The following is a 19,619-nucleotide window of genomic DNA, read 5'->3' as shown; positions in this document are numbered from 1 at the left end:
AAACTGTTGCAGAATCGAGCACCTTGAACGTGTAGTTTTCTGCTGCGCCAAAAAAAAACTGGGTCCTTAAACTCAGTTGTCGTTCCTTTTAAACAACTATCAGCTGAAGAATTTTGTGGCTTTCTACAACTGAAGAAATCGGCAATCCAATCAATGAGTTGAGAGTTATTGAGAATCACTTTTAGTTTGCATAACAATTTAGAGTGAAGGACCGTGTCAAAAGCTTTCGAGAAATCGGTGAATATGGCATCGATTTGGTTGCCGGCATCTATGCTGAGAAGAATGTAATGTGCAAATTCGGTTAACTGAGTCACTGTACTAAACCCGTTACGAAACCCGTGTTGAGCCCTTGACAAAAGATTAGTTGCTTGAAGAAATTCCATAATGTGTTTATAAGTAATATGCTGTAGGATCTTACATGAATGTGCAGTTAGATAGATCGGCCTATAGTTAGAAAGAAGTTGTTTGTTGCCAGATTTATAGAGCGGGAGTACATTGGTGAGTTTCCATGAGGAAGGGACAATGCCAGTAGAAAGACATCTTTGAAAATTAATTGAGAGATATCAAGATGACCAAAGGGAATAACATGCAAGGAAGGTGTTTGGGATACAGTGAGTCAAGGCACAAGATAAGGTATAAAATGCCCTGAGTGCTAACCGTGATATCAGAGATAGAAGGATCATGATTGGGAAGACTGAAAGATGGAATCATGTTATTATCACGTGCAAAGACAGAATGAAAGTAAGCATTAAATGCATCAGATATTTGAGCAGGGTTAGTGACAATTTCTTCATTAATAATGAATGAGGTGGATGAAGTGTCTGAGGGTAGAACAGAGCGCCAAAATTTACGGTTGTTATCTCTTAATAGCCCTTGGAGCTGAACGCAGAAATAGACATTTTTAGCAGCGTGCATTTTATTACGAAGTTCATTTTTCGCAGCTTGAAATCAAGCGACAGCATCAGGGTTATTGTTACGTGTCATGCGCCTCAGCCGAGACATACGACGTGACGTCTGCAAAACATCGCGATCAATCCAAGGGAGAGTAGGATTTCTTTTCTTCGTTTTTACGGGAACAAATAGTTTAATGTACAGTCTAACAATCTTTTCAAAATATAACAAGGTCTTTAATGTCGCCGTCACGGCTGAGTGCGCAGAAGGAGTCGAAGCACTCGGCCAGTTTGTCGATTACGGAGTTGTCGTCAGCATGATGGACATCCAGAAATGACGTGAAGGTGTACTGTTGGTTACTAGAGAAGCGGGACAGAGTAAGGAGAACTGCTTAAATACCATCGACAACCGTACATTGAAAGCCGGTAACTATTGAGTGAGTCCAAGACAGAGCGAAAGATCTATCAACTCTTTTGCTAAAGAAGCATCACGGTCGGAATAGCACATCGATGGCCAGTGAACACCAGGCACGTTGAAATCACCCATGAAGATGATGTTTGGAACTGAAAGGCTGTGTATAAACTGGCCAACAGACTGCAAAACATCAACAGAGGTTCCGGGGGGTCGGTAAAAAGCGCCGATAATAAGTCTCTTTTTCTAAATAAAGCTTGCACCAAATTGACTCACTGTTGCAAGGAGCAGGTAGTATAGAAAATCTAAGATACGAGCGAAGAAGTAAAGCTACACTACCGCCTTTCCCCTCATGCCTGTTGGCACGGATAGCAAGGTAACCAGGTGGGGTAAATTCAGAGTCATATAATATGTCAGGGTGTAGCCAGGTTTCGGTGATGCCAATAACGTGAGGGTCATGGGAGGACACAAGTGCGAAAAGATCGGGGAGTTTGTTTGAAATGCTTCTAGCGTTAAGATTTAAGACAACGAGACTGGTTGGAGAGCTAGGTAACGTCAACGGGCAACGAAGGAAGCTCAGTAGAGTCGGTAGCTTCATGGCAGGGTAATGAAGGAAGCTCAGAAGATTCGGACACATCGTGATGGGGGTCCCGTTTCAAGCTACTCAAGGCTTCATCCCATGTGTACCTGACACCATCAGTGAAAGCGTGGCTGTACCAAAGCTTCACCTTTGAACCACCGTCACGAAGCGAGGAAGATGTATTCCATATTTTCTTACGAAGGGCTCGGACATTCGCAGAGAAATCCTCAGCCATGTAAAAGTATTCCCCATTGAGTTTCGATAGGTTCTTCATGACAAGAATCTTCTCACTGAAATCAAGTGTCCTTAGTATGACAGGACGTGTACGTCCGTCACTGGTTCTGCCGATGCAGTGACAACGCTCAATGCGCGGACATTCTATGCAAGTAGTTGCGAGATCTGAGAAAGCATGTTTGCCATCTCCAGAGTGGAAGACGACTCGGTATTGGAACACGTTAGCCGCTTCCCACTAAGCTGTTTAGACGAGTTAGCTTAGAGTAATCGTTTAGGGAGGCCTGGATTTTGTTCACTTGCTCTGTAGAAGGCGAGAGAAGCAAAATAAAGCATTTGAACAGAAGCTAACAAAACTCTGTGGGCAGGAAAACAGCAGCAAGCAACAATCATCAGATCGAATGCAGTAGGCATTCTTGAGGTAACATACCTGCACGAAGAACATGCAACAGTTAGGCATCTTGTAAAGGCTGCTGCCAACCTGCCCAAGTTGCCTTGAAATTTTTATTCTACACTACAACTCCACTTCTCAGTCCTGGTACAAGTACTTTCCACCGACTCTGTGGCATTCTGATCCCTCAAACCTGTGCTTGCACAAAAAGGTCTGTTCATGGATTAGCCCTGGGAGTGGTGTGAACCCATCAGGCCTTTGCTGCATGAGGCAGAGTGAACGAATCACTGCCCCGTCAGTGCAACGGATGGGTTCAAGAGAAAAGTCTAGGACCAGGACGGGGGAAATCTTGTACCCTTGAGAAAACCAGTGGGCACCCGGCAGCACTAGGATACCTGAAGGCCACACATTGTTTTTAAACCTGTTCTTTCTCCCTTTCTCGCTGAACTAGTTGCAGGATGTCATGCATTGAGGTGTTCCCAACAAAACTTGCCCAAAACTCATTGGTGTTTCCAGGCCAAATTCTCCACAAAGATCGGCAGTTACCGAAAAATATCCAAGAATGCAGAATCGTGAACGTATGTTAAACAAAAATTACAGAAAAAGTGGGAATGCTTTTATTCCAAAATTTATGTTGTGACCTTGTAACCGAGTGATGAATGTGTATTGAAATCGTTGCAGTAATTGGTAAGCAGTTAGAGTATAGAGTAGAGGCATGCTGGATTTCTATGCAGTGGATGTCAACAGCTTTTTGATGACCTTTTTGGCCATAGATTCGAGGTGACCAGAGCTGGAAGAAAGAGCAGCAGCCAGCCCCATTGAAAGCGCAACGGAAAAAGCAAGAGCAGGTCAAAGAAGGAGTCACCCACAGACGCAGGTTTGTTTTCCTCTTTAACCCTGAATGTTGAACCCTGTGGTTATGGAAGCTGCGTACTGCTCAATCTTGTGCAGCAAATATACTGTTGCAACAGCCCAGACACATGCCGAGTGTAAAGTCATAGAGCTGTCTGCCAAGCGCCTGGAAATAAAACATGTAGCTCGGAGAAGATAAACACAGATAGAAAGTACACATACACATCTCTGACTTCCAATTAGGTGTCATTACAGGTAAGATCTGATTCTTATACCAGCCATGTTACCTGCAGACCCATATCAGCTATGGCTGCAGCATCAACCTTGCTGCGGAAGCGGCTCCAGTTGGTGATGGAGTAAGTGCGCCTAGCACGCACTTTCTTGGCAGTGATCTGCTGAGGTGTTTGTCATGTGCCGTTTTCGAACACTGTCACCCTGAGTAGGCAGTAAGCTTTATGCTTCTGTGCCGTTTACTCACAAACACCCATTTCTTGGTTTCATCATCATCTGCTGCCTTACTGTGCCCACTTCAGGACAAAAACCTTTCCAATTAACCTGGTCCTGTGCTTCACGTTATCTCCACAAATTTCCTAATCTCATCTACCCACTGGACCGACGCTTGCCTTCTCTTGGAATCCATTCCGTCATTGGTTTACCAAGTGGGTTCCTTAAAGTCTCGTATATATTCCAGTCATTCCAGCAGGTTAATAGCTGCTCTTCGATGCCGCTTGGCATTATACACAGCCTTACTAAAGTTCTGATAAATGGCAGAGTGGGCTTTTTTTCGAAGGAAACGAACAAATCGGATGGCAAAGCCACGCTTTTTGTCACATAGCAACGCAGCAAGTTTTTCACTTGAGTACATCAAGGAATTGTGTAGCGATATTGACTCGAAAAAGAAAAAGAATACAACATAGTGCTAATGAGAAATGCACAGACAAAAACTAAATATGTAGGCAGCTAAACAGAAAGCAACTAAGCAGTATGTAGCCCCTGAATTTCACTGTTCTAACACAGCTGAGAACTTCAACCAGTTCACTGGTGCAGGTTCATTTTGTGTTCTTTAACTTTTTTGCTTGGTCAGCGCCTTACTTCCGCATGAAATTTTCATCCTGCGGGAAGTTTCCCACTGTTAAATAGCAGTGCCAGGGAACACTATTTTTCTGTCTTTTTTCTCTGCCCACACTAATATATGTTAAATAGCAGTAGAAAAACCTCGGCAGTAACAAGGCAGCAGTGCACAGAAAAAAAATTATGAGGGCGCTGGAGGACATTCACCACTTTGCGCTTATGTCGCAACAGTGATAACTACATAGTGTGATTTGTGAAGCCATTTATTCAGATAATTTGAAGACTTCTGTAGTTCTTCCACTTTACAAACATGACTGCTATGATCCAGGCTTTTGCATTCGATCTCAGTTCTTGGCATCTCTGACACAGGGGTGGAAAAATTCTGAGCCTGTTTGGGGAGAATCGAAATCGCATCTCAGTAGCTGCATGCGTCCAGATAAAGTAGTTAAAGGGATACTGCATTAAATTGCGACTTTCTGTAAAATCGCCGAAATTGGATTCAGAAGGTGCGATTATCTAAAGTTTCAGTCTTTATTTCATGTATTTTCACGCAGGTGGTGTTATTTTGTAGGTTTTGTGCGCATGCGCCAGTTGCGGCCTGCCAGGCAGGAGACATGCGTGACATTGCGTGTCTCGTGGCAGCCTGCTCCCGTCGCATCGTGCTGGCATCGGTTCAACTGTCACGCCTGGAAGTTCAGAGTTGGTGGCATGGAAACATAAAAAAGATCGACAGTTACAGCCTAGAAAGTTGCAGTGGGAGTGACGACTATATCATTCAGATATGAAAATGATCATGGACAAGAGATATGGCTACAACCCTGCTGCCTCGTAGAATGGCGACGAGTAAAATGGGCCTGGTGGATGACATTCCACTCAGGTGCGCGCCCCGCAGTGGTAGCTGTGCGTATTATAATCCAATTTGATATGACCCAGACAAGTTTTCATGAATTAGGTATTAAAACTTTTTCTTTGCCGAAGGTAAATCAAGGCATCACTTTCATTCATTGCTTTAGCCACACAAAATGAGCAGCCGCAGTGCCGCGATAAGGTAGAGGGGGGTTGAAATAGGACTTTAAAAGCGCGAACAGCGGAGCGAGTGCTCAACATATAAAACCAGCCAACTTAATTGCATCTGCATAGCAAAAAAGCATTCAGCACACAGTTTAAGAAGTTTACGGGCATACGGTGGGTGCAGCTGGCAAAAGACAGGGTTAAGTGGAGAGACATGGGAGAGGCCTTTGCTCTGCAGTGGGTGTAATGAGGCCGATGGTTATGGTGATGATCAAAACATGAGTTGGATACCCTGCGGCTCTGAGACGAAGGATCTGTTCACTGAAGCTAGCAGCCATAAGCTCAGGAATAGGTTTACAAAGCACATTTTTCAAGCATAACCCTACAGTGCCCCTCTTTACCACTTTGGAATGCACCGAGCCGACTGGAAGCAGTGGCTTGATAGCACGTGGCTCATACTTGTAGTAGATGTATGCATTGAAAAGCAAAAGCCTGATGTCCAGAAATCGAATATTGTCGTCAAAAGGCATCTCGAGTGTTAATTCTACAGGCGACAAGCCTGCGCGTAAAAAGGTTAGTGTGTTAGTAGTTAGTACTAGCTACTAACTTTCTTGATACTTGATACATGGTAACTTTCTTAATAGTTTTCATAATATCTAGTACTAGCTACTGGCTTTAATACCTGCTACAAATAATACCACTAGGAGCAATTTAATTCAAAGGCTTGTTTTGTGGACTCTCTCAACAGTTCTTAGGTTGATGTGCCTGATTAAAAGCGCGTCTTTTTCAGGCTGGTTTTCATTTCTGTCCAAGCGCCAGTGTTGATGTGCTGGAATTTATGCCACAAAAGTCTCATGTAGAGGAACCCAAAGATAAAATTTTATTTAATTATGGGAGAAGGAGGACGACACGGACAGAGGCGCTGAATTTTCAACTTTGAAAGTCAGCGCTTCTGTCCGTGTCGTCCTCCTTCTATCCTGCCCACCTACTTGCTGCTTCGTGTTTCCAGTTTTCCCTTTTGCACTACCATCAGCAATATTATCGTTCAACCTAGGGCAAAATTATTTTTAGTAGGATATTTGTGCTACACCACAGCACATGCTTCAGCGCCAGTTCACTTGTGTGTCCGCGGTCACAGGTGTTGAAATATTGGCTGTCTTCACTCGTGCCTGCCACAGCTTTGCATTGGCATGGCATGCTGAGGAAATTGCTGTTCTCGGCAGCTGCTCAACTTTTGCGTAGCTGTGGGCAACAGCATTGACAGAAAACATCGCTGAATGCGTCAGACCTCCTTGATCCATCTTTCTGATAAGTGCATAGGGCTTCTCTACGCTGATTGTTATTTCTCAGTCGACAAATACGTCGGGCAGTCTGGGAATTTCGATGGCACTGCGCCTTGATGAAGGCGAGGATATGGCAAAGGAGCCGTGACTGTTCTCCTTGAAGATTCGTCCAGGTATGAAGTTTCCTTCAGGATATCCTCTGAACAGAAATGTGCCTCGCAAAGCTAAGGAAAAATGTCACCCCTCATGAGTGATTGCTCTCTCCAATGCACCATAAATGCAAATTTATGAAGCGGAAGTTTTCCGAAAACAGCATTTTTCTTAACTCTTTCTTTTATCACATGCAAAAACTAGATTTAGTGGCATAGGTCAGTATAGTATAAAAATATAATTTTAAAATGTAACAATAAATGAATAAACAATTTTTTTTCATTGCAGGATATCAAAATACACACCTTCCTAGGTGTACAAAAGAAGGATGTCAAGATGTTACTTAATGGATATAGTTGTCAGGCAATATCCATTAATCTATTACAGTTCATTACATCCATTATTATCCATTTTAATCCCTGTTATCAAGGAATTGAACTCTTGGCGAAATGGAATCACGAGTTACCACCGTTTTTGAAATGGAGCCGGCTCGGAACAAAGACACCATGCTAGACATGATCGCACCAATGACGTTTTTTTACAAAAAAAGCCTGCCCCACACGTCATGAAATTGGTCGATTTCAATCTTGTTAAGAACACAGTTAACCACGACGCTTATTTCACAGAATATAATATTACTCAGGAATATGCGATTACTTACCCTAGAGTTCTGCGTAGGAAAGAAGTCCTGTCGTGGTATTGCACGAATTCATTTCTTGGACAATTTGCCTTCTTGTGGGAACCTGAACACGTGGGCTCTGCCATGTAGTTTTCGCAGCAGCGGGATACACAACCCTTGTTTGGCATAGCGTCGTTACAGCAATTCCATTGCTATAGCGACCCGTCGTAAGGACCTTTCATAAGTCACAGTAGGCACACAAAATCCCGCAACAGGTCAAGCACAACAGCAGCAAGTGGGCTTTGCTACGACAAAAAAAAAAGACCTTAAATACTGACAAAAAAAAGTTCGGTGGATGCCGCCTTTCATTCAGCAGACATAATGCTGTCTCAGTCTATCCTGGCATTTAGCAAACGAAATGAGTACTCAAGATGGCCATATGGTTCGGGCGCGGATGAATATGGCTCCCCCTCTTGCCTGCCCTGCAACAAAAGCTGTCAAACATGTCAACAACCCACCCCTCTCTCAGCCACCTCCAGATGACGCGTTTCATGTGATCAGTAGGAGCGCTTTGGCCTTCAAGTATAGGGGGTATTGGTCTCTGAGTAAAGGTGAGAGAAGGGATGGCTCCCTTCAACCAACTTCTGCTCCCTGAAGAGGCGAAATGGGGGCGTCCCCGGGAGGAAGTGTGGTTGCTTCAGCCGCCAGTTTGGTGCCTAACAAAATGAGGGGGTGCTTTGCTTGCTGCTGACTCGCGCAGCTGCCCAAGAAATTCCATGGGCTGAAAAAGTCAGAGGAGAGCGATGCCCCCCCCCCCTCCTGGGAGGAGGGTGAGGTTGTGTAGCCTTGATTCTAGCTGATGGTATCTCATGCCAAGCTCAAAGCGCTATGCAGCAAGTACTTTCAGGATGATGTTGCTGATGAAGGGTGCAACTGCGCGAAGGGGTTAGGACAACATGAAGGAACATGTGTGCTCACGCAGTTACAGCCTTCATCAGTATGAACCAACTGGCCCAGCAAATCTTGTTGCAATGATGTAAAAATTGCTCATATTTTATCACAACACCTGTGGTACCATTTATTTGTGGCATTGCAGTGTCGCCATAAAGAGGGGGAAGAGTGATAGAGAACAAGAGGAAAACAATACAGGTGAATTGTTAACATGTGTATGCAAGAACACTGGATAACTATGGGTCGCTTTATCTTTTGCTAAGGTTAAACTGAACAAAGAATGCTTTGCAGAAAGAAAACGTAAAATGAGGCATTTGTTAGAAATTAAATATTTCAAAGGACCAAATGTATAGCAAAAGAACATTTGAAGTATAAAAAAAATTATCACTTTCTCATATTTCATCAGGATATACAGAGCTTTAGTAAGAGTTATTGATCAGTTTGGTCTCATCCTGCCCACCGCTGGTCCTGGTTAGCTTAGCTGGCAGAGTGACTGCTCTGGACAGGTGGTGGTCCCGCGTTTGATCCCCTGACAGGGACTAGTTTTTCAACTACGAAGTTACTGTGAAAGCTGTACAGCTTTTGTGCCTTTAAAGCTGCACTTGGGTGTATGGTTATGAGTAATTACTCCCACATAACTGGGTGCACAGCAACAATTCATTGCTTCATAGTAACATAGCAACTGTATAACAATGTAATGTAAATTATAAAACATGATGGTCTATCAAAAATGCAACAGAGCTTGCTCTGTTGTGGATACACACCAAGTGCACAGCCTTTTTTCAAGCTCTTGTGGCTTTTGCTCCAGCAAGCCCTTCAGGGTGCATGTGTGTGGTACTTTTATTTTTGTTACCGTTATTCACCAGGCCCCTGAGTGAAGAAGAGAAAGCTGCAGCTCGCAAAGAGATGATGGAGAATGCCCACTGGCGTGATGAGCAGCGCAAGACCTTTGTCAACCATTATAGCAAGAGTGAAGCAGTTGAAGAGAAGAAGCACTACAAAAGGACTGGGGAAGGATTTATCAGGTAATGTGTGCCATGCTATTCCCTAAAAACACATCCCATGCCAGAAGTCGTTTTTTAATGTGAGAGCATTATTTGGCTTGTTGTGCGAAAACCCTGCTGTAGCTAGAAAGGCATGGCAGGCACACATGGCAGAAACACCTCACAGGAGTGATGCCATCACCCCTTCTGGAGGGGCGGAGTGTCATCAGCCCCGCCCAGGCAAGAGAGGGAAACACTCCTCCTCGCACCACAGAATGTGACTCTCCCCCTCCAAGAATTGACTTCCTCGATGAATGGAAACAGGTTTGGGGGCACCTACCCTCCTCCTTGGGGTCCCTATACAATGCCCCTTCACCTCTGCCTCATTGCACTGGGCGAGATGCCGCTGTCCTGCTTGACTTGATATGGTTCATGTAAACAGTGGCATGTCACCTCTATATGCTAGGAAATATGATGCGTTACTGTCGTATTCATATAAATGCTAGAAATTACACAAAAGGGAAAGGCCCTGCCACCGCTGTCATTTGGCTTTTAGCGAGGTTGTGGCGCTATGGAGTCAGCGCCGTCAGAGTTGAATCACTCAGGTCTACATCATCAGGCGAGACAGCAAAGCATGGCCGGAGGTGACAGTTCATTGCCGACGACAAGGTGACCATTGCAACGCAGCGAAACGTGTGAAGCAAGCTGCTGCAGCAAAATGCAACTTGGCTTAGCCTATCGATTCAGCTTACTGAACGCTGCTACGCAGGCACGTCCAATAGCCTTGAGTCAGCGAAGGAGCACAGAACTCTCGAGACTTCAAGGGCCTTTTAGTGATGGCAGCGTGCACTCCCTGACGTGGGGTGCTTGCAGCTACGCAAGTGATGCTGTACGATCGCTGAAAAATTATGGAATTATGGAAAATTATGGATAAGAAGGCAGGTTAGGCGACAAAACACTCCAGCGAGTGAGGGTCATTTCAAGAATAATTATAATTACTGTAAAGAATCAACATTTTGGTTTTAACCATTTCAAGTTAAGCTTGTAGGCTGATTGCCTGCATGCCTGCAAATTATTGGTGGGAACAGTGGTGCCACCATAGCCTGGTGTGAGATGGTGGAATCTTTTAATGGCGATCGAGTTTTTTGTGTGACAGCAGCACAGCTCCTTCGAGTTCGATCTCAGAGGGGAATCTCCCAAGTCCTTCAACTCAATAACTCATGTGCCCATGTGACAGGGCTTATTCTTGAGTCTTTAATGGGACTGTGAAACAGTTGCTAGTAATAGTGTCCAATATGTAGATCGAATGCTTTTGAGCGTTCAGACGAAATATGAGTCCTTGTAATGGAGCCAGCGATTTATTATGCATTTTTAAAATTCGCGAGCCGATTGATGTGCACTAGTGACGGTTTTTGGAACTATTTTTCAAAGTAGTAGACATCATTACTATGGTGATATCATGGTGAGCGACAGGGTGCCCGGCGCTGCCATATGCTGCTATTATGATTTCACGGCTTGGTCTCAACACGGCTGGTGTAGAAGTGTATTATTTGGCTCAGAGAGTTCACAACAACACAATGTAGTACAGTAGAACCCCGCTGTTATGTTCCTCACTGCTGCGTTTTCCCGGCTGTTACGTCGTTTTCGTCCGGTCCCGGCATAGCTCCCATAGGATCCAATGTATTGGGTACCCCGCTGTTACGTTGTAGCTGTGAAAACGTTCCCGCATGATACGTCGCAACCTGGCACCCCGAACCCGGCCGGGCAACGCGCGCCAACCGCCATTTTGACGCCTTTATCTTTGTTGCAACCGAGCGCCATTTCCGGGTTTGTTCGGTCTGTTCTAGACTTAGTACCATAGCTGCAATGCGCATTTCACTATTTTCACTTGCGGCATCCACTTGATTCGTAGCAGGTCAATGTTCGTTTTAAATTAGCGCAACTGCATGGAGTTGCTGCGTTCGCTCTTCATTTCAGTTGTGCGAAATGGCGACCCCAGTGCTCTGCCGTTCATAAAAAAAAAATCCGCTATACATCGGGCAGCTTTAGTGCAGGCTTGGCGCCCAATCCGGGCAGAATTGTCAAAGATGATGCCTGGCCAGCACTGGAACTGATAAAGATTCCTTGCTCCCAAGGGTATGGAGGTGAGTGAGGCAGGCAAAAGCATGCCAGAAAATGTGAAAGAATTGGCCAACATAAAAAGGTTTTTAAAGGGGCTCTCAATAAACTTGCAGTATGCCTGGATGTTAAAGGACGCCACTTCACAAATATCGTCCAGCAAGAATTTTTTAATGCGTTTTGTGGAAGCTAAGTTATTTTAGTCAAAATTTAAATTTCCTTATCTTCGCGCCTTTCTCTCTCCTCCTCTGCTGGCTGCGGATGCGTGCAGGAATTCCCTAGGAGGGGTTGGAGTTGGCATGGTGAACCAATGATACCCAGTCCACTGCTGAAGTAACGAATGCTACATGATGCGTCGCGCGTGGAGTCTGGCGAAAGCCCAGCACTGGTGGTCGCCGCGAAATGCGGAAGCGACAGTTTTTAGAAATGCATTGTAAATTATCAGCTTCCTTTTGACGTCTTGTACACAGCATGAACGCTCGCTGGCCTGTACTCTACATAATGCAAGCATTTTATAGCCAACTTCACCCTTTTCAGGGACATTCAACAGAGCCTTTTTATGCTTTGTGAGCATGTACTCTTCAAGCAAACATTGTGTGGCATATTTTGTCAAAGTGTCTCCTCTTGAATTATAGAGCGCAAAACTTAGAATTGACCTGTCAGGTGCTGGACGCCCCACTCCAGCTGTAGTACACATTGTGTTGTGCACATGTGTATTCTTTCTTGATTATAGACATCACATGTGCCCGACCTGTATGTATATATTATACTGTAAATAGAATACTTGTATATAGTACCCCTCCCCCTATGCTTTCTGCTTGTCCCCTCAGCTCTTTCATTTCATTTCTCCAGTCTGCCTTCTATCCCTTTATTTCCGCTGCCCCAGCTCAGGTGCTTCTGTAGCAATGGCAGATGCCGGGGCTAGCAAAAATCTTTTCCCTCATTTTATTATTTTTAGAAATAAACCACCACTACTGTTGTCAGGTGCGACTGTTTGCTAATCATGACAAACTTTTCATCGCACCTTTTAAAGAGTGTAGACACCAAATTTTTGCTTGTGTGTTTTCTTCTTTCAAGTGATGCTTTTAGACTTCAGTAAACGCACCGTGGTATTCGCCTACAACCGCTAAATAATTTATAATCGAACTTCTTGATGCTGTTTCGGTTCCAGTTTCATCAGCCGGAAATGATGGCTGTGACATGTAGTTGGCGTTTAACGTGAGCCATGAAAAAAAACGGCTATATAATTGTTGATACATCGTTTCTTGTCATTCCAAATCTTGGAACAGGCTGGCTGAAAGTGTGTGAATTAAAACTATGTGTCAGTGATTGTTTTTTTTCAGTGCCTCACATCACAGCTATTGTTCAGTTGATGAAACCAAAAAAGCATGAGAGAAGTAATTAAATCATGAATTATTTAGTGACCATAGCCAAATACCACATGGTGAACCATGTATGCCTTATGCATCAGTTGAAAGAAAACATGCAGCTAAAATTAGGTGTCTATGCTCTTTTAATCACACTCAGCATTGTTTGCCAACCTAAGCAAGTTCGAAACAAAAGCAGCATGCACCAGTGTGCTTCCAATACCTCTGTCAGGCTAGCAAATTTAATGTCATTTGGTCTCTTTTAGGTTACACAGTAAAAAAGTAGTCACTAAAGAATGATAGCTATGATGATCAGTGAAAAAAAATATACAATTAAGGGACATCAGTGTACATGTAATGTGTTTGAAATTGTTGCGTAGTATATTTTAAGAGTGGGTGCGAACATTTTTGTGCAATATTATAGGCTTCGAATATTATTTCTGGCCATGCTGCAGCACTTTAACCTTCAAAATCAAAGCCAAGTATAAAGTCAACCACAAATAAATGTAAACAAACAAAGTGGCTGGTACGGAAGAGTGTGGAAATGACATCCAAAAGGTGAAGCACTCAGTTATAGCTTTGAGTACTTCTGAGTTAAACGTACACGGAACGCCAACCAACAATAAACACTCAATCCAGAGTGATCAACGGTCGCGGGCTGGGCCTTGTTCCAGTTACTGCCTGATTAGCTGAGGCGATAGTAGTTTCTCACTTCTGTATGATTGGCATATCCGTATAAATGACCAATGTATTATATATACTTGCTATTAGATGGTGTGACAGTGTTCTGCCAATTAATGACATTATATTTGCTATTGACAGGTATAAATCAAATAGTTTCACATAAGAATTAACATTTTTCTTAGTGGAGTAAAAAATTTGTTTGTTGCGTTGCTTGTTTCTACTGCATATCTGGTGTCCAGTGTACACATTCTGTTCGAGATTGAATGCGAATGACTTCCCCAAAATCATTAGATGGGGTATGTCATTAGAATATAGTGAGATTAAATGTTCCTGTGTAGCAGCCAATTAATGACATATTTGCTATTGACAGGTATAAATCAATGTTCCTCTGCTCCAAATTGCAATTTACCAGCAGCATCAAACCCACAACCTTGGATTCAGTAGCCAACTCTACTGAACTGCCGTCATGGGCCGATAATTCTATAAGTCACTGAGGTTACTGTAGCTGGCAGAGTCAGAATGCCTGTAGTTGTTATACTTCAATACTATACTACTGTTTTAAAGAGACTAACAACTGACCAAAAAGTGCTAAAACATTCTTGGAAATGAAGAGATCCTACTGCATATTAGCAGAATCATACATTTTCGATACAGGTGAAATGAGTATTTACAATTTTAATTTGGCATGGCAAATTGTTAAAACAACCTGAAGTAGCAATTACTGTGAAACCTTACCATGATTGGTATATCCGTATAAATGACTCATGCATTATATATAGTTGCTTTGAGTAGTTGCTATTAGATGGTGTGACAGTGTCTTGCATCTGTTGGTCACAATGGTAGCATGGTTCATTAAAACTGACATTGAGAAGGCTGTCAGTGTTCCATAATGGTTAATCAAATGCATGTAAACGTTACTAGTGTCCACTTACTGCCTGATCAGCTGAGGCCATAGTAGTTTCTCACTTCTGTTGGCATGAAGTTGTATCACTGCATCCGCTTATGATAGGTTCCCATGTCAGAATATATAAAAATGAGCACGCAGGCTTATACAAAAATTGTCAGTAAAAATCAATTTTGAACAAGACCACTCTGTGGAATCGGGGCAGCTTGATTACTAAGGTTGCCGTTGCCCACATTGGGTACATAAAGTTCAGTTGGTCTCTTTTTAGATGGTTCAACAAAGGGTGCATAGGGTTTCTCACCCCTTATGCAATGAACACAGAGCACTTTTATGTGCACAATTTAATTGTCTTCCACAACGTAGTCTTAAGTGCTGCATGGTGCAGAATCTGAGTTGATCATGCATGGTTGTCCCATTTCAGGCCTATGCTGGCAGAGGCTGCAGACTCTGGGAGCGTGGAAAAGCGCATCAAGCAAAAAATGTACACTGTGCAAAGGTCAAGTGGTGCCATGGACAGCCATTTTGCTAGGAAATAAATTTCTCAAGCAGCGCAGTATAAACTGCCTTCTCCAGCGGTGCTCTGTGTGAAGATCATGAAAACTGCTGCAGTGCAGTTTTCACCCTGCAAGCAAAAGAGCAGTGCAAAGGAATTTAGACTAAATTGCCACATGGCTGCAGTAAGGTTTTCCTGCCTGCCCTTGTTTTAGCTGGATGTCACATAGCATCCAAATATCTTGCTTTGTGAGGGACTAATCCCCTGGTTATGACACATGGCATGCTCAATGTCTGTGACATATGCAGCTCGCTACAAAATGCTCAAAAAGGGCTGACAGTTGCAAAGGAGCATATGACAAAGCTTGGTCAACATACTTGTCGAAGAGTGTTGTGTCACTAGTGATAAGAAGAGACTGCAGCAGCTTTTGGACCCCCAACTCTTGCAACTTGGACTGTCTTTCCCGAGCACCTGCATCGGAAGAACATGTCGCAGTACTATTTGTTAAGGCATTTGAATTTTAATATTCCATTCAAGCAAATTGAAAATTTACACAAATCCTACTGTAGCACAATCTACACTGACGGTGGAATTATATTTGTGAGCACTGTATACAGGAATTACACAGAGCACTTTTACTGCAAGAGGACATAATACAGGATGTTGCACCTAAGCCTTTACACAATTCTTAAATATAGGCTTTCTGAGTGAGAAGAGTGTTTTTTTCGGCCACAGCTAAGAATTAACTAGCAGGCTGGTTAACTAATACTGAATAATTAACTATCACTGTTAGGCTCCTTAATAATTGTTTGATGTGTAGCCCACTGTAAATAATATCCATATCAGTTTTTAGAATTTCGAAAATGCAGTTACCAACAGCACTGTGGCCCAACAAGTTTTGCCTATGTCGCGCCAAAATACATGCACTTTCGAGACGCTTGCAGACAAAGCAACCTCTCGAGTGCACATAACTCGTCAAAATAGCCAAAGTTTGCTTGGGCACAGTGCCAAGTGTAACCCCGCTTTCGAAATTTTAAAAATGATGGGCTACATGTCTCTCAATAATTAAGGAACCTAACAGTAATGGTGGAAATGTTAGTGTACTACGCCGCTGACAACACTACCAAAAAAAGCGCTCTTCTAACTCAAAAAGCTGATTTTTAAAAATTGTCTAAAGTCTTAGGTCAAATGTCCTGTATACACAGTTTTGTTGTTTACAAACATGGGTGCTAATGGTGATACTAGTGTCAAAGCACTTGTGGAATAAATGGCGCGGTGTATGAAAAGGTCTGCGCTGGTGCAGACGTGTGTGGCGCTGGTTTTAATAAGGCAGCGTGGCATGCGAAGCGTTCCATGCAGCGTTTGATAAGGCACCGGAGCAGGTTATGCGCCCCCAGCTTTCGATGCTACTCTTCTTCCCTAGGGTAACTGCTTGCTCGAAAAATGTGCCCTCTTCAAACAGGAGGTCGTGTTGGGCTAAATTGCAGAGTTGCCATAACAAAAACGTTCAACAAAACCGTGTATAAGAGGGAAGAAAACATCGCACAAAAGAACTGAAGACCATTTTCTCATGGGCAGCGCCACACTGGAGAAGTAGTGACATCTGCATGCTGCGCTGTGTACTTGTGTTCCTTTCAGCGTTTCATTCCTAAATGGCAGCTTTCAACGAGAACAATGATCTGACATGGTTCTTGCAGCTGCGCCAATCCTTGTGTGCTATCGCTGGCACAGCAAGCCAAATCTATGTTGGACAAGCAACATATGCTCAGTGTAAAGAAACAATGCAGCTGGGAAAGCAAGATGTTGCTTGGCATGTTGAAAGGGCAGAAATGGCGAACTGGTCATACTCTGCCAGCTTTGAATCTGGCACACTGGACGTACATGCGAAAAACATAAGGCTGTAAGAAGTGTTTTTTCAAAACTGGGTCGAATATTTTTACCAATATTCACTACTTGCATGAGTATTTGTAGAAAACAGCAGCAAAGCACTAGTGGAAGTGTTGCTTTATGGTGCCATAGCATAGGCAGTTATAGCTATAGCTATAAAAAGACGTGGCACATCTCCATTCGGTGGTACACAGTCAGTATACAGGGCGTCCCAGCTAACTTTAGCCAGTGTTTAGAAATATTCTTTGGCACTTGAGACGAGGAAACAGGTAAACACAGCCCTGTGTTGATTCCTTTTCTCTTGTCCTGTCCTTGTTTGTACTCGCGCTGTTCAATAAAGGATGCTTAACCAACTAGCCCACCAAAACGTTCTAGCACAATTAGTTTAGATTAATTAACCAACTTTGCAAGCAACGAAGATGGGCGAAAAATTTGAATGAGAAAGTGTTAGAACAGCCCGAGTGAAGTTCCTAACTTTCCATCTATTATGTATTAGCCTTTTCTGGCTCGCTGCAGATGCCTGCGAAATATAAAGAAATATCACGTTTATGGTTTATGGGGGTTTAACGTCCCAAAGTAACTCGGGCTATAAGGGATGCCGTAGAGGAGGTCTGACATGCCTGCTTGCGTACCGCGATTGCACTGCTCTCAAACGTTCAGCATAGAAATGAACACATCTTTAGCCCGGTGTGCTACCACTTAAAAGGTGGCAGGGCAGCGATGCAGGCTCTGGCTGTGCGATTTACGGGAGTGCAAGCGATAAGGGATGTGTCTGCTGCATACCGCTGCATACCGCTGGTGTAAATCACACAGCCAGCTGCTGTGTCGCTGCCCCGTCACCTTTTTGTTAGTTTCTGTTTGTTTCTACATGGAACTTTTGAGAGCAGTGCAATCGCAGCACGCAAGCGGGCATGTCACATAATATTTTTTTGTATTTCGTGGGCATCTGCAGCGAGAGAAAAACTAATGCGTAGTAGATGGAAAGTTAGAACCTGTTCAATTGGACTGTTCTACAACTTTCTCATTGGAATTTTTTGCTTATCTTTGTTGCTTGCAAAGCTGGTTAATTAATCTAGACTAATTATGCAATTAAGCACAATACAAAAAATAGTGTGAATTACTCTATACAATAAATTGCGCTAGAACGTCTTGGCGGGTTAATTGATTAGGCATCCTATATCGAACAGCACGAGCACAGACAAGCAAAAGAGATGGAGAAACAGGTGAACACAGCAATGAGTTCATCTGTTTTCTCGTCTCTTGTGCTTGCTGTATTCATGCTGTTTGATACAGGACCTATACAACACTCAGCAACAAGCATTTGGTCGCATTGTCTTCGAGTGCCGCGGCATATTTTTAGGCCCTGGCTAAAGTTAGCTGGGGCACTCTGTAGACGTCGTGCATATAGGGAAATTACCATTTGCTACCGATAACGACTGCGAACAAACTAGCACCACATCTTGGCAGGTGAGAGTGGCGAGAGCTACATATGAGCCATCTGACATCGGGTGTCAAGACATTTGCTAAATCCGCCCGAGCCTTGCCGCATCACCCTATCCTAAAGGCCACTTATGAGCGTTGTGAATGCTGCTGCATGAACATATGGTGTTGTGGCACTGAACCCTCCATTCCGTGCAAGTTCAAACTGATGGAGGCAGCATGCTGTGTGGCGTCAAAAGTGTGCCCTATTTTTGTCACGGTCATAGAAGAAAACTGAGGCATACTTCATGCCCACTTTTTTAAGCTTATTCAATAACTGGAGAATATATGTGATTTGTTTCGAATCATTTTGAACAAGCCCAATTTGATTTGTTAAGTGAATTGAGTAGGAGGATATTCAAAAATTTAGAATATTTGCACACCCCCTAGAAAAATGCTCCCTACATTTATCATCATCAGCCTGACTACACTCACTGCAGGGAAAGGCCTGTCCCATATTCTGCCAATTAACCCAGTCCTGTGCCAGCTGTGGCCTCCTTATCCTCGCACACTTTCTTATCTGATCTGCCTACCTAACTTTCTGCCGCCCCCTGCTACACTTCCCTTCCTTTGGAATCCAATCTTTTAACGTTAATGACCATCGGTCATCCTGCCTTCAGATTATATGCCCTGCCCAAGCCCATTTCTTCCTCTTGATTTCGGCTGGGATGTCATTAACCCGCGTTTGTTCCCTCACCCACTCTGCCCTTTTCCTCTGGCGTAATGTTCAACCTATTATTATCCTTTCCATAGCTCGCTGTGCTGTCCTCAATTTAAATTGAACTCTTTTTGTTAGCCTCCTAGTTTCTGCCCCATAGGTGAGTGCCGGTAAGATACAGCTGTTCTATACTTCTCTCTTGAGAGATATTGGTAAAGTGCCATTAATGCGCCTGTCAAATGTGCTTCACCCCATTCTTATTCAAGTTATTTCACTTTTGTGATCTGGATCTGCGGTCACTACCTGCCCTAAGTAGACTTATTTCCTTACCACTTCTAGTGCCTCGCTACAAATTGTGAACTACTGTTCCCATGCTAGACTGTCAAACATTACATTGGTTTTCTGCATGTTAATTTTTAGACCCACGGTTCTGCTCGCCTTGTCTGTCTAACTCATTGATCATGCCTTTCAATTCATCCCCTGAGTGACTCAGCAAGGCAATGTCATCAGTGAATCGCAGATTACTAAGGTATTCTCCATTAACTCTTATCCCCAACTGTTTCCATTCCAGGCCTCTGAATACCTCCTGTAAATAAGCAGTGAAT

The 19,619-nt window shown here is 43.5% G+C and overlaps 1 protein-coding gene across 1 annotated transcript in view; it reads left to right on the top strand.

Annotated features, from left to right (window-relative positions):
- Cwc25 (CWC25 spliceosome associated protein homolog) overlaps positions 1–15,069 on the top strand; it is a 39,199-nt gene extending 24,130 nt beyond the window's left edge. The window contains exons 7-9 of the mRNA XM_077665651.1: positions 3,278–3,381; positions 9,308–9,466; positions 14,919–15,069. Coding sequence (XP_077521777.1) covers positions 3,278–3,381; positions 9,308–9,466; positions 14,919–15,033 — 378 coding nt within the window. The 3' untranslated portion in view covers positions 15,034–15,069. The remainder of the gene's footprint in view (positions 1–3,277; positions 3,382–9,307; positions 9,467–14,918) is intronic.
- Positions 15,070–19,619: the final 4,550 nt, after the last annotated feature.

This window comes from Amblyomma americanum, chromosome 5, assembly GCF_052857255.1.
Source record: "Amblyomma americanum isolate KBUSLIRL-KWMA chromosome 5, ASM5285725v1, whole genome shotgun sequence".
Classification (NCBI taxonomy): Eukaryota; Metazoa; Arthropoda; class Arachnida; order Ixodida; family Ixodidae; genus Amblyomma; species Amblyomma americanum.
This window is presented reverse-complemented; position numbering and strand designations above follow the sequence as displayed.